The 27,555-nt window shown below is 33.1% G+C and overlaps 4 protein-coding genes across 4 annotated transcripts; 2 read left to right on the forward strand and 2 right to left on the reverse strand.

Moving 5' to 3' along the window:
* Positions 1-1,023: 1,023 nt before the first annotated feature.
* Positions 1,024-14,064, reverse strand: LOC149485893 (sodium-coupled monocarboxylate transporter 1). Its single transcript, XM_089698727.1, has 13 exons — positions 13,927-14,064; positions 8,799-9,100; positions 8,291-8,456; positions 7,778-7,889; positions 6,453-6,520; positions 6,219-6,373; positions 5,399-5,642; positions 5,176-5,291; positions 4,303-4,402; positions 3,857-4,027; positions 2,993-3,144; positions 2,567-2,765; positions 1,024-2,124 (listed from the first exon to the last, which is right to left on the reverse strand). The coding sequence occupies exons 1-13, from the start codon at positions 13,954-13,956 to the stop codon at positions 1,843-1,845; spliced, it is 2,097 nt and encodes a 698-aa protein (XP_089554853.1). The 5' UTR covers positions 13,957-14,064; the 3' UTR covers positions 1,024-1,842.
* A 2,011-nt stretch (positions 14,065-16,075) lies between these two features.
* On the forward strand, positions 16,076-18,143 carry TwdlE (TweedleE). The gene is made up of 3 exons (XM_089698728.1): positions 16,076-16,212; positions 16,354-16,782; positions 17,646-18,143. Exons 1-3 carry the CDS (start codon positions 16,198-16,200, stop codon positions 17,730-17,732), a joined length of 531 nt encoding a protein of 176 aa, XP_089554854.1. The 5' UTR covers positions 16,076-16,197; the 3' UTR covers positions 17,733-18,143.
* Positions 18,144-20,662: 2,519 nt separating this feature from the next.
* LOC149485895 (uncharacterized) lies at positions 20,663-23,172 on the forward strand. Its single transcript, XM_089698729.1, has 5 exons — positions 20,663-20,803; positions 21,202-21,432; positions 21,622-21,754; positions 22,246-22,409; positions 22,653-23,172. Exons 1-5 carry the CDS (start codon positions 20,699-20,701, stop codon positions 22,872-22,874), a joined length of 855 nt encoding a protein of 284 aa, XP_089554855.1. The 5' UTR covers positions 20,663-20,698; the 3' UTR covers positions 22,875-23,172.
* A 3,380-nt stretch (positions 23,173-26,552) lies between these two features.
* On the reverse strand, positions 26,553-27,195 carry NP15.6 (NADH dehydrogenase [ubiquinone] 1 beta subcomplex subunit NP15.6). Its single transcript, XM_089699233.1, has one exon. The coding sequence runs from the start codon at positions 27,050-27,052 to the stop codon at positions 26,615-26,617; it is 438 nt and encodes a 145-aa protein (XP_089555359.1). The 5' UTR covers positions 27,053-27,195; the 3' UTR covers positions 26,553-26,614.
* Between the last annotated feature and the right edge of the window lie 360 nt (positions 27,196-27,555).

Genomic DNA, 27,555 nt, shown 5'->3' on the forward strand with positions numbered 1-27,555 from the left:
CAATAAACAATTTGAAATAATTAATAAAATACCCTACCATATGTCAGTGTCAGCTTTGGCCGCCATTGAAGATTCGTTTCTTTAATGAAACGCGTTATAATTTTTATTATTTTTTCAAATTAAGTTCTCAGTAAAATCAGTCATCTAAATCAAATCAGTAATTGTAACTGTTACTTTAAATACTAAGTATTGGTATTTTGAGATCTTTTTCTTTATTAATAGAGTCTTTAATACTTTGGATTGGTATTAATTGTACTTAGAAGAATAATCTCTTTTAGGTACCTCTTATATAAAAATAATAATTATTAATTACTATTACACCCAGTTCCAATCTCAACATAGATAATCAAAAATTGTTTCCACCAGCGTGGGTCAACCAACGCTTTGACAGCGTCCGTCAAAGCGTTGCCGAGGAAAACGAAGTTAGGCGAGCGTGAACGTGTGTGAACTACGTTCACTGAACTTGCGAAATAAGTTTCGGTTTCGGCAAAAGTTTCGGCCGATTTTGGCCGAAACCGAAACTGCGGCCGAAACTTGATTTTTGGCCGAAACTCGGCCGAAACCGAAACCGAAACCGAAAGTTCGGTCGGACACTAACAAAATTATAAAATAAATTTAAAAAAATATTATCTAGGCTGTCACTGTTGTAGATATGTAGATTGTAGATTGAATAATCAACATGTTTAATAAATATCGGTTTAAAAATATTATAAGTATCCTTAGAGCCAACCAACTGCTCTAAGTAAGTATCATATCATATATTGTTATAATAATTTTGATTAATTTTTTTTGAAAAATATGTATATGTGCCTATTCATTGATGTTCACACTTCACAGTACGGTCTGTGACTAAATCGTAACCGCAAAAATAGCTAGATTTAGATAGGAAATAGTAGGTCGATAATTCAATATACATTTATAAGTAGGCTATGTTAAGTATTGATTATTAACAGATTGAAAAAATTGGATATACATATTATATAGTGTAGAGGCTCCATATTGACTTCTTTTCCTAGTGTATCTATTAAATCATTGTAAAATTGTAGTATAGTATATTTATTATTCAGATAAGTACCAATTTTCTGAGTTTTTCTTTCTGGAGCGACCCTTTAGCCAGACCGGTAGCGCGGGCTGGCCGAGGGTGCTCGACAGTCGACATTCGTTGTGTGTACGACTCTGTCTCTAAAGAGTAAAGACGTATAACATATAGAAATCGAAATAACAAGACACAAGAACAGCTATAATGTCATAATTAGTATGAAAACTACTGTCGCCAAAATCAACACATTTAAACCATTTAGCTAAACAGTACACACAAGTAAACTATGCCTCTTTTACATTTAAATTAGGTAATCGAATGATATTAGGTAATAATATATTAGACATCTAAGTGAATATTACTTAATCGCTCTATAAATCTTGATATTTGTTAATAATATACATAGTTTAAGAGGTATGAACTATAGTTAATAATAAATTCGCGCACGTAGGAAGCTAATAGTTTTGTGCATTTTGTTCACAAAAATAAATACTTATATCTACTATGTTAAGTTATTTTTGTACTGTCGTTATATATAAATATTCTATTTGCAATTAAAGCTTTCTCATGCCTCTAGGAGTCTAGGCTTAAAATTTAAAAACAAACAATATGCACAACGCCGTTTACGCCTACGCGTGTAACTAGGAATGCATATGTACGTAGCTACAATGTACATACATACAAACGTAGTCCAATTACCTATACACAGTTTGTTAATTCTTCTCTAGCTATTAACTTAGTGATGTTATGCAGTGTTATGTTATGTCTAAGGTAAATATTAAAGTAGGGTCACTAATGCTAATTCAACACGTGGATGTCCTTGTAAATTGTGGGCTGGATGTTGTATCAAGTTTAAAACTAGTCCGATGATTATAATCGTCGCCGTGAGCCTTTTCTGCGTCGAGTGCAAGATTGTCGTGACCTTGCGTTAGTATATTTTCTGCATCGCTGTAAAACACTCCACCGGCTAATTCAGAGAGTCGTCGTCGTCGTCTCGTGTCCTTGTCGTCTGCAATACTTGGAGGTCGAACGCTCGAACTTCGTTTTCTTTCCAAGCCCATACGCGTTGGGACACGTAACGCTTTCTGAATAAAGAACAGTGATGTGTAAACCAATAGCTACAATGTAAACAAGTTCAGGGTAAAGAGCAAGATCACGTTAGACATTATTAATGCCTACTTTGGGAATATCAAATGTGATTCAGTGAGTAAAACTTATTCAAGTTTGCTACTGTGGTATCTAGGTAAGAACATATATTATTCTAAATTATAAACTTAGCTGCATTACAAATGCTAAATATGTATTCGCAATGTTTTGTTGGATCAAAACACGACCCTAACACGACCTAACGTCCTACTTAGATACCTAATATATAGATAAGGCGTGCATGCATGACTAAGTGAGACCCCGAAAAAAAGATAAAACAGCATGCAAAAATAGCTTTAAAAAACATGTAGCACAATATAAAACATGATTTAACTAGTAATTCTGATGTTAAGACACTACTTAAATTTGTATTACATTTACCTTTATCTTAGCAGGCAAGGAGTTTAGTAAGGAGACAACCGGAGGTGCGATCAGATCGATGGGCACTTGAGCAGGGTCCGTTACTCCTGTGATAACTGACACTATCATCCCTGCAAGCAACGTGGCAGCACAGCCCAGGCTTGAGTACCAAAGATATGATACTCTGAATAACCAAAATACCGCCGTGTCTTGATTTTCACTGTAATAAAAAAATAAGCAAACATTTAAAGTATCAAGCTGATCAATTGTTTTTAATCACTTAAATTAATATATTCCCGGTACTAATTTATTGACCACTATATATTATAGTGAGGACGAATACCTGCACATTTAAATAAAACCGGTCACTCTTTCACCGAATTTAGGTACGAAAAGAAACAGTTTACAGTATGCCAGAATATTGTCTCATACGCTTATATAATTTACCTGGGGGTATTGAAGTTAGTTGTTAAGTTATAGAAGTCTGGACACGAGTCCGTTGAAGCTGGCAACCGTGGGAGCGGCACCTGAGCTAGTTGAGCGCCGCCCCCTGCTGCTACCACTACTACCAGGCCAAAAACACCTCCAGCTATCGCACCCTGTTAGGTAAAAAAGGGATAAAATATATCCGTTTAATTTTTAATTTTGCTTCATATTCATATTTCATACTTAGTTTAACTTTTAAAATTTCTCTTTAATTTGATTAACGTGTAACGAATTATCATATTCAGAATGATTTCTACCATTTTATTAAGAAAATTATTATTGTTAACCTTTATTTTTTTATTTGTTTAAACTTCAAATGTAAACTAACTGTAATGTAAGTACTAATTATCTGCCTTGTTTGTTTTCATAACCGTTCTGTTTTTCTTTTCTTAAAAATAAAAAGAAGTTTTTGCATGTGGTGTTAGCCTGTAAGTAGCTGTTGCATTTATATATGTTATTTTGTGTTCTTGTATCGGTATGTTTGTGTTGATGTAAACAACTGTTGGCTGACCTGAATTAAATAAATAAATAAATACCAAAATTACTTATTCTAGATACCTATGTATTTCCAAATCAAACTGAAAGAATTTTATTTATGTAGTTGGGTACATTTTTATAATTAATGAGTATCTATTATATTTTTTTAAATTACAACTAATGCAATGCAATGCTATTTTTGTCTATTTGCCCACCTATGACGGAAATTTGTTATTTTTAAAGGTAAAATTTAACAGGACTTTTATGATACCTTCTAGTAAGCGCTTACCTACCTACTATAATGTTTAAATTTATTTTTTATACAATAATCTATAAATGCGTACATACTTTTTGGTTAGCCCAAGGGAACAGCATTCCAAGGCTAAATAGTCCCAAGGAAACGCCTCCGGCCATACCGTTGAAGGAGAGAGCTAACTGCAACACGGGTCCAAGACGCTCTACAATGAACACAAGTCCAAAGGACACGGCACCACATCCGAGACACACCCATCTGGCTATCTAAATTAAAAAAATAATAATAAAACAATTATTACTGGCAGTTTTTTGTGATTAAAACATACATAATGCATAACGTGAAAATAGGAAGCGTACTATGATACCTACAAAAATGTAAGAGCTTCATTTAATAATGATGAAATTAATAAATAACACCAATGCTGAATATATTATTTAAGATCAAATTAATCAAAAAGTTAAGAGTAATTAAAGAATTTCTAGTCAATTAGGAATCAGTTTTCTGGATGGAGATGTGAACAAATCGTTAAATAAATTACCGTAGCGCCTTTGTTTTCAGGTAAAGTGATACCTAAAAGTCCGCTTGCTAAGTCTTGACACGCTATTGCAGCTAAAGAATTCAATGCTGATGCTACAGTCCTGAAAGCATAGTACATACATTTATCTTATAGATATGTGTTGGTAATTGGTTTATCGAAAAAAATATTCAGATCATGTGTCTGATGTAGTAGATATGATCAACTAGCTGAACCACGCATCAGCGTCGGTTCTCAAAGAGAATATTTGTTTCTGTTCTTGTAATATGAGTAATTTATGTCACATGATAAATTATGTATAGCTTAGCCTCTCTCGATAAATTACCATGATATACAAAAAAAATTGATCGAACCAATAATTGTGTTTAGTTCCTCGACATATAGGTAGCGATTTGTAACAAAGAAGCTATATAATATTATTTAGATTTAACGCAAAAAGATCAAGATTTATTTAAATAATTCTTAAGTACTTGGAACAAAAAGTATTACATTTTTCTAAAGTATAAATCGCTGAGTTTAAAAGGACAATTTCAATAAAATGAAACAAAACCAATAATTTTACTTTACATTGGCATTATACAGTTTCAAATAAATTATGTTACATTACATCAATATTTAAGACGCCTGTTGATTGTCGTTTAAGAATGTTAAATTACGTTTCTAATATTTGTGGGCACATCAAATTGAAACCGGAATGGTAACTGGACGATTCTGGTTAGTTCTTAATTTAAGACCTAAGAAGGAATCTGAGTTAGTTATTTCAGTGCCTTCGTACACTTCGCTTTTAAGTTTGGTATTGGCAAGACAAGGATGTTAAATGCTGTTTTGAAACTGTATTTCCAAAAAGTTGTGCGTGCTTTCATTAGTTCTTATTACCCAAGACTTGCTGCGAAGATGCCGGCGACGAAGAAGCCTGGAACTCCTCGATATCTACCAAACTCGCGGACGACATATAATGGTAGCAGACGGTCCGATGCGGATATAACACCAGCCTGAAGTAAGTATAATTATAAAATTATTTAATACAGTTAGATTATAGGTCCTTTTTGATGAGACTTTAGATGTGTTTCTTTTGACAAATAAAAAGTACTATAAGTACCTGTATAGGATCGCATCCAGCATAATGCGTGGCCAGGACTGCTCCAGTTATAAAATTAACTGAATAAACTGCAATTAAACCAATAGCCGAAACCCATAAAGCGATACGGGCTTGAGATATTCGTTCCACGGACAAGTATTTCTGGACGGATGCTTGGTTTGCACAAAACATGCTCAACCAGTACATGGTTCCTCCTACAACCACTGACCAAAATGAATGGCGGACGGTTGGATCAGGATCCATACTGAAATATACATTTTATTATTTACAACGTGTTAATTTTTTCTAATAACTAACTACATATTAATATTTGTTATTAGTTGATTTCAGTTTGTTTTAGGGAGAAATAATAATAAATATTGGTAATAATTTTATAAAGGCCATAACATCAGAGTTGGATGAAGTTACCATCATCTTACCCAATTACAGTATTTTCTAGGGTGATAGGGCAAATGGTCAATCACGGAAGATTATGCATTGCTTCATATTCGATGATGAAACATTTTGGAATGTATTCACTAGATACATTACGAGGCGGCGTTAATCTTACTTAAGAGAATGGCATATTTGACAATACTTTACATGAAACATTCCTCGTTACTTATTAATCATCAAAGTTAGCTAAACAGACAAAATATTCAATTTATTTTTATTTATTTCATTTGTTTCAGATTAATTTAAATCCATATATTTGTTAGTAAAATGGCCTTAAAAAACTATGTAAATATGTAAACTATGTAACTATGTATATTTTTATAGGCAATGCTCATATAGGGTGACAATTTGCATGACATAAAAATGGTTTAAAATGAATACTTACTCAAAAAAGTGAAGCCTATCTGATCGTCTTGCATTGTCCCAAACGACTTCCAAGCCACCGACTTGTTTTGCTCCTAAAGCTAAAATAGTTGCTAAAGATCCCAATAAAACAGCTGACTGGAAAGAATCTGTCATAATAACAGCTTTCATTCCACCCTAAAAATAAAATAAAAAGCTTATTCCAGTTTCGCAATTCGTTACATATTAACATTAGTCATATCAAAGTAATACTTACTTGTGACGCATAAAATATGCACACCACATAAACCAAAGATACGGCTAAATATGTATTGAGTCCGGTCACTGCAATCAATTCAGAACAATTTTTTAATAAATTAATTTATATTCATTTTTTTTATACCACTTGCTGTTGATAGTATTCTCATATTATTTTTTGTAGGTACGAATATAATGTCTGCCTATTAAAATATAATAATTATGTTCAAGATATCTGCAATTTTCTAGACGACGAATTCACTCGTTTTTTGGACTGGTTGATTAGACATATAATATTTATATATGTACAGAGTACTTATATATAAATTATGTTAATGAAATTATTATATTCTCATATGTATGCTGTAAAGGTTTGAAAGAATAGAAATCCTTTTGGTAACATTGGTCAGTCCGCGTTGAATAAGACCTCTTGCAAAATCCTATGAAGTCATATTCACATTACTATAAATGAATTAATTTTACGATTCTATTATTGTGTCATTGTGTAAGTATCGTCATTGTTATTGCGTGTGTGACGCTTAGAATTTCATAGTAACGCCATCTTTATCATCAAGAGTTTAAGTTGGTAATAATAAAATCCTAAAAAAAATAATTATAAGTAGGTTCGTTTTAACCGACCTATCTTTTTATTTAATATATCAATAAAAATTATAACCCTGGCATGTTGTATAAGAAGGTATAAGGTCAGAACACGGACTTGTGAAGGTATTATAATAGGATGTTAAAAAATCCCTTTGCAAATAATTTTCAAATTTCTAGAAATAAGAAATGTAAGTTATTTCCTAAACATTTATTTCAAATAATAATTTATTAATCAGGACTCCTGAGTTATATTTTTTGGAATCAAATGGCCGTCCGATCTAATCTTCTTATAACATCTAACAAATATCTCAATAGTTCATATTTTAATCGTTATATGTTACATAGAAACCAATTACGATAATCCATAATATTATAAATGCGAAAGTAACTCTATCTGTCTGTCTGTTACTCAATCACTCCTAAACTACTGAACCAATTTTCATGAAATTTGGTATGGAGATATTTTGATACCCGAGAAAGGACATAGGCTACTTTTTATCCCGGGAAAATGACGCAATCTCGGAAATCCCACGGGAACGGGCACTATGCGGGTTTTTCTTTGACTGCGCGGGTGAAGCCGCGGGCGGAAACCTAGTTAGATATATTTATAGAGGTGCTAGTAGTTTCATAATCATTAATCGGTCTTTGGCGTAGATTATACTTTCAAGCAATATTTTTTATTAATAGTTTAAAGTGTTTTATGTTTATGTGTAGATATTAATCGTAAAATATTATGCTTACCGTCAGACAGAGCAAGAGCTGGAGCATATACGGCAACAGCTGTATAAAGAATCATTTGTAACATATACAAAGCGCTGGCGTAAACACGCATAGATTTGCAGAAACGCACTTCCTAAAATTGAACAAAATATTAACTACATAAATTATATTACGAAATGATTTTTTTTATATAAATTTAGAGTAGAGTAACCTTGCCACGACAGTTCTAAATAAATTGTAAGTTGTAATGACACTTGACTCGCAAGTGACTTAAGTACCTTTTTAGAAATGTAGAGAACATTTAATTTAACGTCTATTCATAATTATTCGTTGGGACTAAATGACATAATATAAATGTATTATTGTAAAGTAGTTATCAACTCTTCTCTCAGTGTACTTTTCCTAAAGGATTAACGACACGGCAATTATGATTTTAGGCAAAAGAATTAGGTATATCAAGAACGTTTAGAGACTAGGATATCCTTAGCTTTTAACTTTCCCTCTATCCACCTTTAAAGAAAAAAGAAATCATACCAGGTATTCATAACACGACGTCAATCGTAGTCTCATAAAGACAGGTAAAAAAAGCTGACTAGAAATTGGCACAACCAATACAAATGCGATGCATATCATCCAGAATTGTGCGCCAGCCATGTACATTTCAGCTGGATTGCCCAATAATTCAATTGCAGTTATAAAACTGTAAAATTTAAATCGATTAAAGATATGTGTTTTGTTTTACACTTTATTACAAGGACACTCATCATATATGTATATACCCATACTTATATTAAATATTTTCTAAGAAAATCAATAATTTACATTTAATGAATAATTGAAATAGGTAAATAAATATCATATCATATATCATAAATCAAATGTACTATTTGATAATAATACTAAATGGTGTATATAATATTGGTGAACATGGACGTTATACTTAGTCATGTGTGAATATTTAAAATCGATTTAGGTTGCGGTAAAAAAGTAAATAAAAGTGTATGTTGTGAATGTAACATATTATTATGAAATTTAAATTTACCTTGCGGCTAAGCTTAATGCCATAGGGAAAGTTCCCATGGATGAACCACCAAGGAGGAAATCATCGCCAGTGGTTTGCTTTTCACCAAAATATCCATAAAATACTCCGATAGCACACGATACAAAAAGCATTGCACCGAGAACACTGTAATCTTCCCAGTGGAATAGCTCAGACAGATCAGTTTCATTGTTTATACCCGAAGATGCATTTAATTGTACGGGATTGGGTGTAGCTAGAGCTGGTGATGCCGATACAGCCGGAATCGTAAATAATATGTCAACAAAATATGAGAGAAAATAAATCTGAAAAATCACACATCATTACATAACAATCATTCAGTGTAAGCATACAGTAGGTACCTATGCACAAAACGGATAAGTATCTATCGAAATATATGTACTATAATTTTGATAGTAGGTAAGTTATTTGTAGATAACAATAATCCATACTAATATTATAAATGCGAAAGTAACTCTGTCTGTCTGTCTGTCTGTTACTCAATCACGCCTTAACTACTGAACCAATTTGCATGAAATTTAGTATAGAGATATTTTGATACCCGAGAAAGGACATAGGATAGGTTTTATCCCGGAAATCCCACGGGAACGGGAACTATGCGGGTTTTTCTTTGACTGCGCGGGCGATGCCGCGGGTGGAAACTGGAAAGCTAGTTGGAAATAAAGACTAGTGTCTTCCGGGTACGTTTGTACGTTTGTACGCTTTCAGATGTTCCACTTCATTCAATTATTCATGTCAAATCCTAGTGCAGGCGTAGAGCATTATTTCGTAGTTCTTAGTGCGTTTGAAAATATTATATGCAATGAACAACACTGAATACGAGTATTCGTTAACGCTAAAAGATCAAGAAATAATGCTCTTGCTCTAAGCTCTATGTTCGTTTGGTTTAAATGCACCGTCAGACTGAAACATGTATGTACATTTTTTTAAATGAAATTTAAATGTGACGAATAATTATTGTATTATTTAAATTGTTGTTTCATTGTAAATTATTCTGTTAATTATACAAGTAGGTATACGGTAAGTCTTATCTGTACGACTGTACATAGGTATACACTACTATAAATTGCATGTGATTCTTGTAGGCGTTATTGATTAATTTTATTTAATTTATCTAACGACGTCTTCTTGAGTGATTTTTCAATTTCAGAGGAAATTGAGGTTAATTATTTAATGGCACTTATTTACAGACAATTCATGTTTATTTATTCCGAGATACAGTAATACAGTATAAAATATATGCTTATACTTTATACTGTATTTTATTTAACTTTAGCATATAATAACATTAATGCTACTAAAGGAATATGTTTACAGAGCTTTGTTACATTAGGATAGTTGAACAATCTAGAGAAAATTCTGATTGCGGTTAGAAAATTTTCACTCATATTCATTTTTGTAAATGTAAAATCAGCAAGCAAATGACTCCGGTACACATTTAAAGTTCTAGGAAATAAAAGTTAGGTAGGTAAGTTTTTTTTTTAATTCTTGAAATTGTGCAAGTAACTAAATTGTAGTAGGTAATCTTGTTTACGACAAACGAATCAAATTTTTACCGATAAATCGTAACAATCGTACTAGTAGTGACTGGTAAAATTTTTCACGGTATACAATTATGGAACCTAAATATTATGGTATAAATTCAAATGTAACCTATTTGCGTCTTAGCGCACTTGTTACGGTTATAAATTCAAGAACAAAGCGGACGCGTTACATTTGCAGCGGAAAAAACCGGTTTAATTGTCATTAAATCTTCTTTAGGGCGGTCTATTCCAGATATAAAATTATGTAGAGACGCTGAACTGCCAGCTCATGGGATTGTGTGGCTCACACACATTCCTAGCAATTAATAGGTTCCAAGTACCCTTTTAAATTGTTCCCATAATTATGCGTTATGGATATGCGTATATCTATAACACATAATAATCAATTTCTTTAAAAATAAATACATTTAGAGATCACTTTTGGCCTTTTAGCTGCTCTTCTACGAGTTATTAAATATCAATTAATATGAGTTCTTGTAAAATGTTAAGTTATTCAATTTTAGTATTTTTGATGGGCTCTTACTTTAGGAAGAACTTATCATGCCCTGACTGTGTTGGGCATCTACGGACGTACGGGCGGATCATACGGACGCATGATCAGCATTACTCCTACCTACGCTAAGGAGTTAAACACTGAAAGGGGTACCAGAGAGGCGGTAAAGAAATTTCTGAAGTCAATTGAGTCTGAGGACTGTTTTTTTAATAAATAAAGAGTAAATAGAACCGGACTATGTGTTATTGAATTGCAACTACGTACTCATCGTTGCAATACAATAGACCTGAAATTGAAAAGAAAGGACTAAAAACATGCACGTTTCATTTCAATCCATTCAAGAGTTTCAGCGCGATAAGCAGTCCGAAGACTGACAAAATAAAATAAAATAATTATATACTTACATACTTAAATAAAATAATATATACAATTTGGAATTCTATTAATCTACCTATCTATTTATAATGCCGTAGATGCCGCTAAATTTTTGTAATCTTTTAAAAATGTATGCATAATGCATATGTCATGGCCATATCGTAGATTTGCTCATTTCATGAAATGGCCAATTTAGTTTGGCCAGATCGTTAAATCGTCAACGTTTCACGATTTGGTCATCCACATTTGGCCAGATCGTCGATCTGGCCAAACGTGGATGGCCATTTCACGAAATGCGACCATTTTTGTTTCTTTTTTAAAAAGCGATTCGCTTCTGGCACTCACCGGCCGCTGCCGCGGCACGCTCGCTTTGCTCGTTCGGCTCGTGCGTTGTTTATTAAAGTCTAATCTAACCTAACTGTTTTCTATTGAAAAAACCATTCGCTTCTGGTATTCGCCGGCGCTACCGCGGCACTAACTTAAATGATAATACACAAGTTCGAATTTTTTAATGTTTTATGGACTCTCTAAGATATTTTATACGATCTGGCCAAATGTCGATGACCAAATCTTGACGATTTAACGATCTGATCAAAGTTCAAACTATGTTGGCCATTTCATAAAATGAGCAAATCTACGATATGGCCACGACACATATACAAATGGATACAAGCAACAACATTCCAAAAATCGTTAAAGTCAGTTCAGTTCAATTTATCTGCGCATTTTATAATATCATCGCGCTGCTCTAAACAGTGAAGAAAAACATCGTGAGGTAACCAACATGTCGATGAATCAAAAAGCTCGACGATATATAATATCTGCCAACTCATACTTGGCCATTTACTATTCTTTTCACATTTGAACACATTTGTAGTAAATTTTACAAAATTATTATATACTAGCTTTCCGCCCGCGGCTTCGCCCGCGGTTTCAAAGAAAAACCCGTTCCCGTAGGATTTCCGTGATAAAACCTATCCTATGTCCTTTCTTGGGTATCAAAATATCTCTATACCAAATTTCATGCAAATTAGTTCAGTATAGTTAAGGCGTGATTGAGTAACAGACAGACAGACAGAGTTACTTTCGCATTTATAATATTAGTATGGATTTCAAGATCCCAGAGCCGTAAAACAAAACATATTTTCTAAAGCTTTCGATTCGCAGTAGTCTCTAGTGTACATACTTTATGATATCTGAATGTTTGTGGAGCTCTACCAGTGACACCTGCGCCACCTGAGCCAAAACTTTTATCAGACGCTTTAAAGCTCAAATAAATGAACTTAATTTATTTTTAAATGTACGATTTTTTATATTATTTTATTAAGATAACTATGACAATGTTATTAGTCAGAAAAATTGCAATGGCCATACATCCCCTAAACACAAAAATTACTCAACCATGAGAATGAGGCATGAGCGCGCGAAACTTACTAACTTTGCAATCAAAGCAAATCAGTTGATCCGATTGAGGCGCTTTCCTATTTATTTATTTATTAAGCCAAACCAACAGTAAATATGTACATACGCAAGTCTTGCGAGCTAAATCTAGAAATATATATAAATGTTAAAGATTATTAAACATGTTACCAAATTTCCGGTGAAAGAAAATCGACGATTAGTACTTTTCCATTACCCTAGACAAACAGAAAGAAAGAACACATTCTTTTTATAAAAGTTTATCTCTAAGACATGATTTAAAAGAACAAATTCAGAGTTTCTTGCCGGCTCTCCTCTATGGACATTTCCGTACCAGTGGTAAATGTGTAAAAATAAATACATTTTTGAATGTTTATTTATGTTGGTAAACATAATGTTCAGAAAAATCATCTTATTGAAACATTTCTATTGTTTATCTCATTATAATTTTACTCTATATAGAGTTGTGTTGTTGTAAAATACTGACTTACAATATACAACACCAATGTTTTTAATACGTCAGTATTACAAATACATGAATGTATCTACAGTATCTATCAAAATAAATACCGCTCATCTTGAATTTTTAAGGAAATTGGGCATATAGAGCAACATGACCCATAGTATATAGTTACGAATAAGTCAATGGCACTATTTCCGGTTAATGGCTCCTACTTTATAAAGTTACGCTGATGCTTTTTAAAAGGTATACCTTATTTTGTCAGATATAACTAACAATGACTACACACTTAATCAAAATATTCAAATAGCATTTAACATATCCATCCTGTTTTCTTGATGTTTCTCGAAACTGTTATAATTTTAAGGAGCTTTTTGTTGTCGTTGGTTTTAAACATTGAGAATGAAAAAAATATTTTTATTTTTAGGAACATAGAATTACATTAGAAATTTTTAAACGTACACTTTTGCTTATTACTTACTTATTTTGAAATCATAATTAGCTACGTAATACAGCCTCTCGTGAGCGATGTTTCGTGAAGCGGTTTCTTAATTATTTTTAGAGAGTTAAAACTTCTAACCTACCATCACATATTTTTTATTATTGTATCCACATACGGTTCAGTCCTTACTAAACAACGCTTACGAAATTTTTCGCGTACCGCACTAAACACGCAATTTTGTGTGGAGGTATGCTATTCGAATAATTTAATTAACAATCGAATAATCAAATAGTATCTGATTATCGAAAACAAATACAAACACTAAACTACCTCAAAAATATTTATCAGTATCTCCAATATAATTATAAGAATCTTACCTTAAACGGAGTATTTCTTTGAAAATCCATTGCTATATAGTTAAAACTCCCTGGGCCTTAATAATTTCTTCCCATAATATCCTGTGTAATTGTGATATCGTACAAATACCACGTAAGTACTGGACGCGCCGTATAGCTTTGACTACACTGTACTATATGTCCAACATGCACACCAATAAATGGTAATTAAGACTCTGACAGAGAACAATTTGTTAACAACATATTGTTTACTATTTAACACTTAAACTTTTTTGTCCGTAAAAACCAATTGTTCTCGATAGAATATAGTATAATATAAAACATATGAGAATTAATGCAATTCACTCATTTTAAATTAATCACTGGATTTAATTTTAAACAGAATAACACGTTTTACAGAGAAAAATATATTTAATTGTTGTTGAAATATTTTTCATCGTTTTGCTTAAAAAAATAACGTTGAATACGTTATTGCGTCGTTTTTTACTTAAATCGAGACACATTATAATGTTTCTGAGTACAATCTATGCAATTTAAAGACCTATGCTTATTAAGTGTGTGCTATCAGAAATGATTGGTCAAGCGTGGAATCAATCGACAGCGACACCATGACGCTATATCGCTCATTCACATTTCTTGCCATTATATATTTTTTATTATTTTCTTGTCTTGCAAATAAAGGAAAACAAGATTCTTTCTTTCGTTTGTTTAACTCTACATACTAGGTAGAGCTTCAAAATATTACAACTTAACCCGTGTCGAAGTCCATGTCTCCACGATTTCGGATACGTCTAATATAATCATATTTCTTGTGATCTTGTCTAAAAAATCATTCAAGAATTGATCAATAGGGAAAAGAAATCCATAATTGTAAGCACATACTTTGTATCCCTAATATGAAAAAAAATATCCTTTCGTTTTGTTAGCCGAGTCAGAGATCATAGAATTAATAATTATATCAATGTAGTTCTAACTAAGAGTTCTATAACGTTATTTATTTTTTTTATAATATCCACGTCATTTGTATATAATAACAAACAATAAATATGACCAATACTCTTCCGAAGACGGAACCTGCAGGTAGACAGGTAGAGGTAGGTACGAAACGAATACATAAATATATTTGTATATCTATTTTACAAATTACAAGACAACTTTACAAAAGGAATAAATAAACAAAATATATCTTAATTTTAATATTAAATTAGGCCAAAGTTATGAGAATGTCCTATTTAAAATATTAAACAATTTAAAATAAGTTATATATTTTTATATTACCTACCTGTGATTACAAAAAAATTCCTGTAAGTTTAGTAACTCAAATAAGCTAAACAAATGATCCAACTTCATAGTGTTTTGCGTGTTATTTAGCCATGCTATTACACAGCTCTCTATGATATCATGATTCCCAGTAATGATAGCACCATGGTTAGATACTTGCTTTTACTTCCTTGTGTGCTCATCTATCTATTGACAAATAACAATCATCTGTATCACTAACCCAGTTAATAATAGTACAATAAAAAAAATGAAGTGTACGTATCTAATAGTAATATGTGACAAATTCTAGAGCACAGCTTTGTAAGTGTTTGTAAGCTCGGGAATTAACCCCCTTACTTTGGGAACCTGCAGTCAAATAAACGGTGTCATAGTCACAAATATGTGCATAATTTTATTGGTATATCCATACTAATATTATAAATGCGAAAGTAACTCTGTCTGTCTGTCTGTTACTCAATCACGCCTGAACTACTGAACCAATTTGCATGAAATTTGGTATGGAGATATTTTGATACCCGAGAAAGGACATAGGCTACTTTTTATCCCGGGAAATAGGATAGGTTTTATCCCGGAAATCCCACGGGAACGGGAACTATGCGGGTTTTTCTTTGACTGCGCGGGCGAAGCTGCGGGTGGAAAGCTAGTTTATTAGATATATTTATGTGAAAGAAATATTTTTTGTGAACTAAGAATAGTTTTATATTATCGGTTAGTTAAATTTTGATATTATTTTTAACATATTATATCTACCTATATGAATTCTTCTAATAATATCTTCAATTATTAAAAAAGTCACTTTGGGTAGTCTTAGAATCATGAGTTCAATATTTTCATAGAAACCATACTGCAAGCGCCATGCGGGAGGGCACTAGAACCATCATCAGATTGCGCAAGGCATGAGAACCATCGTTGTGCGCCCCACCTTCGGCTACAGAGCGGATACCTCTTATATACTCTGATGGATTCACGTTACTGGACACAACTCTGTCTGCGTGCTATTTGTGCATCAGAATGTGTAAAAAAATGGTACGTGAATCACCGAAAATAAGTGTAGTTCATGACCTAGTGATTTTGTGACACAACATCTTGGATGTCGAGTGATAATTGATTGTTTTCAAATAATTCACACATCAATATATATCTACTAATAGTGTTAATTGTACACAGGTGATGAGATCCTTGGTGTGGTCGATGGTGGTGGCAGTTACTGTCGCACGCCCTGAGCCACCATCTTCATACGGCCCGCCTGCAACTTCGTACGGGGTCCCTGCGCAACAATACGGGCCACCACAGCAACCCATTGTGCATAAACATGTATACGTTCATGTTCCACCTCCAGAAAATGAGTTGCCAAAACTTCAAAAACCCATTTACGTGCCTCCACCTCAAAAGCATTATAAGATAGTATTTATCAAGGCACCGACTCCACCAACCCCGACTGCGCCTATTATCCCGGTTCAACCTCAGAATGAAGAAAAGACTCTTATTTACGTGTTGTCAAAGAAACCTGAAGACCAACCAGAAATTGTAATCCCCACCCCAGCACCGACTCAGCCTTCCAAACCTGAGGTCTATTTCATAAGATACAAGACACAGGTGAGTTGATTTATTATATTTGAGACAAACATGCGTGATGTCATTAAGAATCAATTTGCTTGAGTGAGAAATGTAACAGGGAAATTAATACACAGAAAAAAAATATTTCATAGATCGAGTTTTATAAATATCACTCGCAGCTGTTGTAAACATCAGTAGCAAAAGGGTTTTCTCTTTTCTCGTTTATTAGTTAAAAAAATTTAAAGGAAATAAAATATTTCTTATCTTTTTTATTATGTACGCCATATTCTCAAATTATATTAATACTACTTATTGGTCTATTGGTGGAAAAAGTTTACCTAATAATTTTTTTTTTGATTCAAACGTTAACTAACTAATTATTTCATGTTGCATTAATTCATTTTTATTTCAAAAAGGTCAAAATGAAATCATTCTTAAGCGAGGTAATTTTATAAATATTAAGAAGTAGTATAATTAAAAGGATTAACGTAGAGCAATGAAAGCAGTCTTTAAGGTACGGGGACCCTGAAAATTCGGTTTTGGTTTATTTAGTAAAATGCGGGGTTCCTACTATTTTACATGTGGAACTTTCGACGATTGTCGATTGCGTACACATTTGATGGAAGCGTATTACTCAATTTTATAATGATACATTCTAGATTATAGTCCCTCAATACAAATCGTTTTATAATTGCTATAAGCCCATTTGAAAAATCTTAGAGCATGGAATAATGTACGCATAGTAGATATGTAGAACGGCGTAACATTCTTAATTCAAATCACTTTTATGCGTTATGAAATGTCACGTCAAAAAAACTGTTATGTAACTGAATGTATTTGGAATTGTTATGAGTACGTATATACGTTCACAAAAAGCTAATCGTTCCTCAATAAATTTTCAGAAACAAGAAGGATACCCAGCTGCGGCGCCAGCACCCCAATATGGTCCACCTGCTTCCGCTCCATCATCAGAATACGGCGCTCCTTAAATCAAACCATATACTATTAACTATCAACCAAAAACTAGAAACATTATACGCAAACATGAAAGCTTAAAATTATTGCTACATATATTTATCATTGTATGCGATATTTGTGATAGAAACATGAAATGTGCCATTAGTTAATGTTATAACATCAAAATTGAATGATTTTAAACACATTTGTGATAAAAACTTTTTAAAGAGAAATTGTAAAATTTATCGGAAAGCATTGAAAGGATAGGACCTTCGATTATTTAATATGTTTGTTGCATTTTCTGTAGTTCAAACGCGGGTGCGACTGAGATGGAATGGCGCCAACTGTAGATATGGCGTTATTTTTAACTTGCATCGAATTGTTATAAATGTTCTTGTAAATATTTTATTTTTGTACTTGTTATTAAAGAAAATAATGAATTATATTTTGTATTTATTTACTGACACTATGTGTGTTCCTGACTTAATTTTACGTTCCATACTATTGAGGGCTTGTGAAGAGACACAAATTGTAAAGTAAATATTTCATGTTGTCATTGCATAATGCAAGCAGGTACAGTGTTAAATAGTTTAAGCGGGAGGGATGTTAATATGACGCTAAAAATGAAAACTTGTGAATTAATATAACACATAGCTATATAATATAATGTTACTCATTTGTTATGTTGTATACTATTGAAAATGAGTTTTCCAAGTGGGCAAGTGAGCAGCTTATAGATTAGGGCGCCTACGAGATCCGGCTCTTTCGACTGTACTTGAATATAATTTTAGAAGTTTTATGCTCTCTTCCTTATTCAGTTATGTGAAATACATGCAGTATGTAGTATACGTATACAACACAGATCACAACTACTGTCACTAGATAGAAAAGGCATCATATTATGCATTTGAAATCGAAAAGCTCATACATCTTAATCAAGTTTCGATCAAGATCAAGTTTAAAAAAAAATGTCTTCAGAATGTCAGAAATTCACAAGTTTTCATTTTCATGATATGGAATGTTATCTGGAAGTCTATTTAGACTCGAATATGTACCTAAGTGCATAATACATATAACCATTAGCCACGTATAATTAGGGAGCTGTTATAATATTGATGATATTATATTTTCCGTCTTAGGGTCCCGTACTGAAAGGGTGAAACGGGACCCTATTACTGAGACTTCGTTGTCTGTCTGTCTATCTGTCTGTCTCCAGGCTGTATCTCATAAGTCGTTATAGCCAGAAAGCTGAAATTGTACACAAATGATATGTATTTCCGTTGCCGCTACAACAACAAATACTAAGATAAAAAATAAAAAATTGTACGGAACACTTCGAGCGCGAGTCCGACTCGCACTTGACCGGTTTTTTTTTAATTTCCCATCATACTAGGAAATAAAATACTAGTCTTCGAAATATTAATTAAATTTTTTAGCTAACTTAATGTAAGTAACTATTACCATGATAACTATTTTTATATTTTTTTTAAATTAACGAATAAAAAAATACTAAAATTCCCTTGAGCTCTTTTTATTCTATAGGTTGTTATTTATAAAAAAATCGCCTCATATAGAACTAAAAGATAATTTTCCTTTAAATTATGTCGCAACTCGACTACACGCCAAGTGCTAACATGAATGGTAAACAATGATAATGATGGTTATGAAGTGTCTCACGGCGTTATTATATCCCGGATTATCAGTGTTTATTTTTTTACTTTCACTGAAACAATGTGCATTCGTGTTTCCGTACAAACCACTTGATTATATATTCAGTGCGGCATTGTGCCAATAAAATATATTGGTCAATTCAATATAATCACGTTTTGTGGCACAGGCCAAGGGTCCTTAAAATTCAATATGCATACATAAGTTATTATTTGGAAAACGAAACACTGTTACAACACCAAATTTTGGCACATGCGCTCCATGCGCTATAGGTAAATTAGTGTTGTTTTTCATGTCATTAAAATGATGATCCCTCATTTGTGAAGTCATTTGTTATGAATTGTGATCTGAAGTTGAATTTAAATTGAATACTCAAATCTACGGTCACACAGCACACTACGCTACAGCGTAGAAAATATGAAATAATGTTCAGCAGATTTTTCTGAATAAAATACCGAGGTATCTAATAATATTAATGTAAGTTGTAAACCATTTTATTTATGATGATAATATTTTATTTATCAGCTTAATATAACCTAGGTCAGTAGGTAGCTCTTCTATCCTATTATAGGCCTATGTACATACTTATAAAGTTATATGTGATAGGTATGTTTCTCTCCATAATACACGGGTACCACCAGAAGGAAGGTACCCGGTCCTTTGGGAGGCTTACGTGGGGACACAGGTCCAACACGCAGAGGCCTTTTAGAGAATTTTAATGTGTTGTGGGACACCAGCCGCAGCCTGCCCATGACTGCACTATAGAGATACAGCCCTAGGCAGTCCGCGGCCGATGCAGGACTATTGTAAAATATGCGAATTAAAAATCTGGGTTATGGAAGGAGGTGTTCAGTGGATCGGTAGGTTGGGTCTATGGACGTCTGCCTTTTCAATATTAAAAATTGAAAGTGATGGCAGACGGTGACTCGCCAGCTCGGTTGATGGGCTCCCAAAAAGGTTACCGAAAATGGCAACAAGGGGGCAACATCAGCTGAGCGGCTGGGGGTGTAGAGAGGTGCGGCACCGGTTTCACCATCGCGGGCCCGCGGGCCCGGAGCGGGTTTCCCCGCTATTACGTGATAGGTATTATTATTGTGATGTAATAGTATCTATTTTTTTATAGTCATGGTCACGTTCTATTAAGAAACTGTGCACTTCTATTTTTGATAATTGGATAAATCTAGAAGATACATTCCATATTTATTTGGACGAAAATAGCTCTGGTTGTCTACTCCGTTTATTTCTGGCTTGATCTCGAACTTTGAGATTTGTTGGCAGTTTCTTATGAGTTTGTGTATCAATACAGACGTTTTCGTAAATTTAACTACCAATGGCACTTAAAATCGATCAAAAAATTAATATTGATTCCGAACCTTGTGTTGTGGCTTGGAAAAATAACAAGTTATTTGTCGGCACTGAAAACGGCTCGATCGAAGTAAGTTCTTTGTCTAAAAGCATAAACATATTCCTAAAATATTATGCATTTATTATATGTGGACTAAGAATAATTGTGACATTCGTAATTGATTCTAAAGTTCACACAATCTTTGCAGTAGGTATACTTAAAACTAAATTGTAGAGCTTATAGACAACTATAAACATTTATGTCTGTCGTAAATTGGACAGAAAGAATAATAATAACTTTAGATTGAATCGAATTTTTATGGACCATTTTATGAAATTAAAATCTAAATAATTAAAAAAAATATAGAAAGTTAAATCACTTAACTCGAGATAGAAATGATAAGTTTATACATAGTTAGAGCTGTTTAAATATTCTTTTCTAGAGCTGTTTAAATATTCTCTCTCAAACCAAATAAAAAAATCTTTCAGTGTCTTAACGCAGATCTTTCACCTTCAGCGAAATGGTTGGCACATGATGTGCAATTGTTTGCGATAGCTGCAAGTGACAAGCATGTATACTCGACTTCAAATGATGGAACAATAAGAGTGTGGACATTCAATGGAGATAAAGTGGTAGAAATCGCAACCGTGGGAACAGACATTGGGGCTCTGTATATTTTAAACGGTAAACAACTATACGCTGGGGATGAAGGCGGCAATGTAAGTTAAAACTTAAAGCATGAAAATAAGTCTTTTAACGACACACACATTTCGATGTTTTGGTCACTTTGAAATCCTTACTAACTTTTTACCCATTTGCTGATTTTTTTTTAATAGAAAATAACAAACTTTTAAATTTCTGGACTTGTTGTTTGTGATTTTCAATTCTGAGGGTTTATACTTTTACAGATATTTGTTTATGAAGACCATATTTTAATCGCTTCTTACAATGTGCTAGAAGAAGTTAAAGACGTGATTGTGAATCCGCCATACATGTTTACTGCTCGCGATTTGTATGTTACTGTGACGGAAATAAAACCCGGTAAGATATTTAGTCAAAAATCAAAATAATCGTTTTGTTAGATCTCTGTTGTAGGTAGTTATTATTATAAAAATTTCTAATAATGGTACAATTAGCACTAAAAGTCGTTATAATTACCACGTTATAATGTTCATTGATTTCAACAAGATTTCAACTTATGTAACTATATTGTAATAGTATAAAATTTATACTATTTTATATTTAATATAAAATTAGTTTGGTGAGTGGCTATCGAATTTAGTGGTGATGGTAAATCGCTTAAAATTTGCTCTATCACATTTCATTGCTTTTTTATGTGATTTTGGCTAATGATAAAATATGTATAAAAATATAAAATAGAATTGAGCTTTGCATCTCTTTACTGAAAGCAATTAGCAAAGCACAGTTAATTCTTGAAACATACAGTAGGTACCTACCTCATAACATACCAAACCTATTTACTTAATATACTGCTAATAAAACTATTAATACCCTCTTATGTCTCATTATAGATCAATCAAAGGATCGTTTCGTAACGCGACATGTTATGGAGGGACGTGCTCCTCTACGAATAATAAATGGATCATATTTATTGGCAATAGCGAGAGGTGGCAATAGTTTGCAATTGCACGAGTTGTCTATGGATTCTAAATTCGAAAAAATTCACGAAGTTAAGGCAAGCTATCTTTTTACTAATTTTAATGTTTTTATTCAGTTTTTACCTAAATATAGTAAAGTTTATTAACTAGTATGTTAAGGTTTATTTTCCTTTTTTATCCTAGTTGATCAGTTGAACCATGCTTCAAATTTTTTTTGAAAATTTATTATACTTAACTAAGTATCTCAATTCAACTGATCGAACTTATTTTTGATTGATCTTTATATGTATAATTTATGCATAGCCTCCTTGATTCACTAGGTGAGCGATATGATATTGACAAGTCTATCTACCTCCGAAGACGTTGCCTGGACTGGAGGTTGGGACGGTATTGTACGTAGGTGGAAAATTTCAGGAAACAAAATTGAGGCAGCGGGAGAGATGAACCTTGGAGCCTGTATTAACGGACTTGTTGCATCTTCATCAGAAAGTGCCTATGCAATTGTAACAGGAGGATCTATTGTAAAAGTGAATGCTGCGTGATTGTAGAATATAAATAAACATTGAATTTTGCACTTATATAGGATTAGGATATTTTGTTAAGTAATATTATTATTTATTGGAATGGTATAGCTTTGACCATAACATGCATTTAAGGTTTTTTCATGTAGGTACCTAATTTATAATCTTTTTCGCTTTATAGTAGTTAGTAAGAAATTCACGTCTTATATACATTGAGGGCAACCAGAGATGACTTTTATATTGTTATTTCCATATAGGTACCTAACTTCATAGGTACAGTAAAGTGTAATTTGTAGATTGAAATTCAGTCTGCATCTAAAACATTCATTAAAAATATACAATATTTTTCTTTGTTTTATTCCATACTAGCGATCCGCCCCGGCTTCGCACGGGTGCAATGGCGGCCGGCCGGTACCGCAAACGAACGTCCCGCAATTTTTAAATCTGTAATATCTTGGAAAATATTCACTTAAATCATACGGTGTAAAGGGCCATATAGATCTATATTAAATGAACAATGTAAAGGTATTTAATTGGTTAAGGATTAATGGTGTATTGGTTAAAATCGCTTTGAAAATTAGCCATTATTTGTCGTAAAAAGTAAATGACAAAAAAAAGTTATTATGGGTTATCCATAAGAGATAGACTTAAACCATCTCGGACTTTTCTGTAGACCTTTTCAATGTGTACAATACTTAGTATATTATTTTGATAAAACTCGTAGATAGGGTTCAGCCTGCGTTTGCAATGTAAGCGGAAAAAATGTAATTATTTACGACATCACATTAGAAACCTCAAAAATAACAGTACTTCTCCACTATTTAATGGATGTTATTATACATATAAACCTTCCTCTTGAATCACTCTATCTACTAAAAAAAACCGCATCAAAATCCGTTGCGTAGATACAAAGGGACATAGGGACAGAGAAAGCGACTTTGTTTTATAGGTACTATGTTATAGTGATGATGATTCATATTATAACATAGTTTTGGCGATCAATGTTATCTACTAATGTTACCTACTTAAAAATAATATTTACCTTAGTGGATTAAATTAAATATTGGAAATTTTATTGGATTGACAAGGCTAGAGACCACGTAATTTTTGCTTGTTTTATTATTGTTGTTTTTGCCTTGAACAATGGACCAGGGGTAAATACCAATTTTCGTGTAGGTAATATAAAATACAAATGGTACAGATTATCTGGAAGTTTTATAACAGATTTTGGTGCCACATCATGACTAGATTTGCGACGAATGAAGCAGGATCCATATTCAAATATGTGACGTAAGTACACATTAAGAAATAGTATAAATTACCTACTAATAAGCTAGAAATTAGCTTTTTTCAATCGCGGGTCAAAACCGCGAAACGACCATTGCTATCTTGTGACCGCAAAGTAAATTTAGCCTAGAAGTATTGTAATACTGTGCTAGAAGTATGGAGAGGTACCCTCCCCACCATAGCAATAAGGCCTAGATCACACTACGACGAAACCCCGCTAAACCGTTCGCGTTGGCTTGAAACACAATATTTCGCGGTTAAAAACCATTAAATCCTAAAGCACTATCCGAAATTTATTTTTGACGATCACACCGACCGTTACTAATTTTTGATAGTTACCTAAAATATCCTCGAAGAACTTTAATACTTCCCATTTATTCAAAGAAATATAGGTTGTGATCTGTGTTCTAATTAAAAAACCGTATTATGGTTTATAATTCAGTTCTTTATTATCCAATCCAACCCCTGCTGACGAAATTTATCGCTTAACATAAATTATTGGACTATTTATAAAAGTATTTTAATGAGACCTGATTTTAGTGACTAAGACCTCATTCACACGAGAGCTTTTTTAACGTCCGTTAAAAAAGCGTCCAAATAGAACAAATGCATTCCCAAGTATATGTTCACACGTCAGCGCTTTTAAAGCGCGACGCTTTTTTATCGCGCAGTGTTCTATTTTCAACGCTCGGCGTTGGGCGTTAAATAAAATAGACCATAGGAAACTTCTTACTATTATTCAGACGAGCGCTAAAAAAGCGCCGGCGCTGCGTTCAGTATGCCGCACGCTCGCTCAGCGGTAGCACGTGTTTGTTGTGCTTATAATCATCAGAAAATCGATACGATGTCGTGGATTGTTGATCCCGAACTATTAATTATAGATGTGGAGTCTCGTCCGTTCCTGTATTCAAAATCGTTATAGACATTTGAAAATAATTAAAAAAATTCCGGGGTATTGCCTTAACTCTTCGTACAGTGTCACAAACATCTCTGTTCATTCAGAGGATGTACCCAGAATGCCTTTTGTTTTCTTTTTCGTCTTTTAATAACACAAATCGCTAGTGCCAATCTTTCTTTCTTTCTTTCTTTCAAATATACCTAACATATAAAAATTAAAACAGTAGGTATTTTTATCATATTCCTTTAAGTAACATGTTTATCGATGACGAGTTTGAACAAATACCTAAGTAGGTACCTACAAGTGGTTTATTAAGAACAAACTTTCCGAGGAATTCTAAGCAAATATAATAATATAAATATCATAAAGATATTACGCAACTGACATTACGTAATTATTTTAGCAGAAACCATTTCCACGTCTTACTGAAGCCAGAGACGAGACATGAGTGATTTTAAAGCGTTAGTATGAACAACCACAGAGAGAACGTTTAAAAAGCGCCAACGCCGGGTTTTAACGCAACGCTTTTTTAACTCTCGTGCGAATGAGGTCTAAATGCGATTACTCTTTCTTAGAATAAAAATCTAAATTTAGGAAGGTGTAAACAGTAATGAGCGCTTAAGAGAAATTTTGTTTAACATTTCACCGGCATGAATAGTTTAATAATTTTATAAGTCTGCCCATAAGAATTATGTGTCGGAAGTAAAAAAAAAGCCGCGACTGAAAATATTATTTTAGCATAATAACTACATACAGTATAAGATTTAAGAATTTGTTACAAATATTGTACAGAGATCTACTGAACTAATTTCAAAAAACTTTCTGAGTGATTTTGCTTATTTTATGATATATGTACTACCTACAGCGAAGCAGTGGCGGACCGTTAATTATATGATACAGCTTTAATATTTTATTGATACATGGTAAGCGAATAATTTTTTTTTTGTTCTGTACATTATGGAAGAGCACAGATCTAGTGTAGATCTGTGTGGAAGAGATTACAACTGCAGATTAGGTAAGAAAACAAAGAGGATTAACATTACTATTTGTACAATTTATTTATTTGGAGAGCACATAGCAAAATTAAAAACAAAAAATACTTTAATGTGTGAATAGAGAATGTTTGTCGTAGGTCAATCACAAACAAGAGAAAATAGAAATATCACCATTTATTTGATGGATTTGGATTTATTATCTGATCATTTCATGAAATGAGCAAATCTATGATATGGCCACGTTTGTTCTATCTGTTTTTCGCAGGAATTTCAGGAAGTATAATATTTGAAAACTGCAAAAGATTAGATAGAGTTCGAATTTTATCACTATGAGATCAGTCTGGCCTCACAGTTCAAGAATTGAAACTAGAGCAATTGTATCAAGACTCAAAAATATTTTGCTAGGTATAATTAAAAAATTGTAGTAGTGCAATGAAAAATAGATGCTTTCCCTTACTTGCTTTTACATTTAATCCTGAAATAAAAGCCTCAATAGATAAAATAAATACAACAAATATGTACTATTAAACCCTTTATTATTTACTACTTAAATAGAGCTGGTTAACATCATAACAATCCCCTTAAATAATAATTTCAACATCGCACAATTCACTTTCAGATGGCAGTTTAACAGATTTAGGGTTTACATAGTTGGGGTCGATTGGACGCAGGCCAGCCTTTTCACGTCTATATAATTCTAGATAAGCTTCTCTCTGAGCCCAGTCGCGCATGTGGACATCCGGTGCATAAGCCCATGCAAATCCTCCAAAAACTAAGCACAATGTCACTGAGAAGAAGTAACTTGCATGATGGGCGTTTGTATCATCTTCACTACTTTTGAAATCGAAGCCATAGCTTACCCAATTCTTATTCACAGCATCTGTGCTTGATTCAGCAGCAGTAGTTGCGGTGTCGCTGTTTTTCTTAGACGTTGATATGCAGCGATTAGATTTTGCCAAGTGATTCCAAACAGATCGTTGGATTATAGGCATGTTGCGTAATTTGATTAACGCTGCCATATTACGATTGTTAAGCACGCGTTTAAATAGAAATGATGAATAATAATTGATAGCTAATAAATTAAGGGATAAAATACTTAGTAAATGTGCGATGAAAACTATTATGAAACCATTTTCTTTTTGACAACTGACAGTGACAGTTGACAATTGACATTAGACACCCGATTCTTTGCACAGATTATGTACCTCCAAACAGTAAAGAATATTTAAAATATTTTAAGAAGTCAAATACCATTTGCCAATGTGAAGCCGTATTTAGAAAGAAAGAGGGAAACTTATAAGCGCTTACAGGCGCTGGTTCGTTCTACACAAAGGAAGCAGTTTGAAGCAGACCAAGACAAATATATGGCAGCGCCCAGCGCTGACCAGCGCGTGTTGAAGCTTGAAAGCGCCGTTCAGCGCTTATCGGCGCGTGTTCATATATTTTCCTGCGCTGGCTATCAGCGCTGACAAGCGCCGGTAAGCGCTTATAAGTTTCCAGCTTTCTTTCTGAATACGGCCCA

The sequence above is a fragment of the Colias philodice genome, chromosome 9 (assembly GCF_061535455.1).
Source record: "Colias philodice isolate Cphi_HAF_F1 chromosome 9, ilColPhil1 Martin Lab GWU primary, whole genome shotgun sequence".
Lineage (NCBI taxonomy): Eukaryota > Metazoa > Arthropoda > Insecta > Lepidoptera > Pieridae > Colias > Colias philodice.

Bases quoted from the DNA above. Each gene is read 5' to 3' on its own strand.
- TwdlE (XM_089698728.1), top strand. The intron at 16,783-17,645 runs GTGAGTTGATTT...ATAAATTTTCAG, and splicing joins TCATAAGATACAAGACACAG to AAACAAGAAGGATACCCAGC.
- NP15.6 (XM_089699233.1), bottom strand. From the start codon at position 27,052: ATGGCAGCGTTAATCAAATTACGCAACATGCCTATAATCCAACGATCT.
- LOC149485895 (XM_089698729.1), top strand. From the start codon at position 20,699: ATGGCACTTAAAATCGATCAAAAAATTAATATTGATTCCGAACCTTGT. The intron at 20,804-21,201 runs GTAAGTTCTTTG...AAAATCTTTCAG, and splicing joins CTGAAAACGGCTCGATCGAA to TGTCTTAACGCAGATCTTTC. The intron at 21,433-21,621 runs GTAAGTTAAAAC...ATACTTTTACAG, and splicing joins CTGGGGATGAAGGCGGCAAT to ATATTTGTTTATGAAGACCA.
- LOC149485893 (XM_089698727.1), bottom strand. From the start codon at position 13,956: ATGGATTTTCAAAGAAATACTCCGTTTAAG. The intron at 6,521-7,777 runs GTAAGCATAATA...AATTGATTGCAG, and splicing joins AGCTCTTGCTCTGTCTGACG to TGACCGGACTCAATACATAT. The intron at 2,766-2,992 runs GTAAATTATATA...TTTTTATTACAG, and splicing joins ACTAACTTCAATACCCCCAG to TGAAAATCAAGACACGGCGG.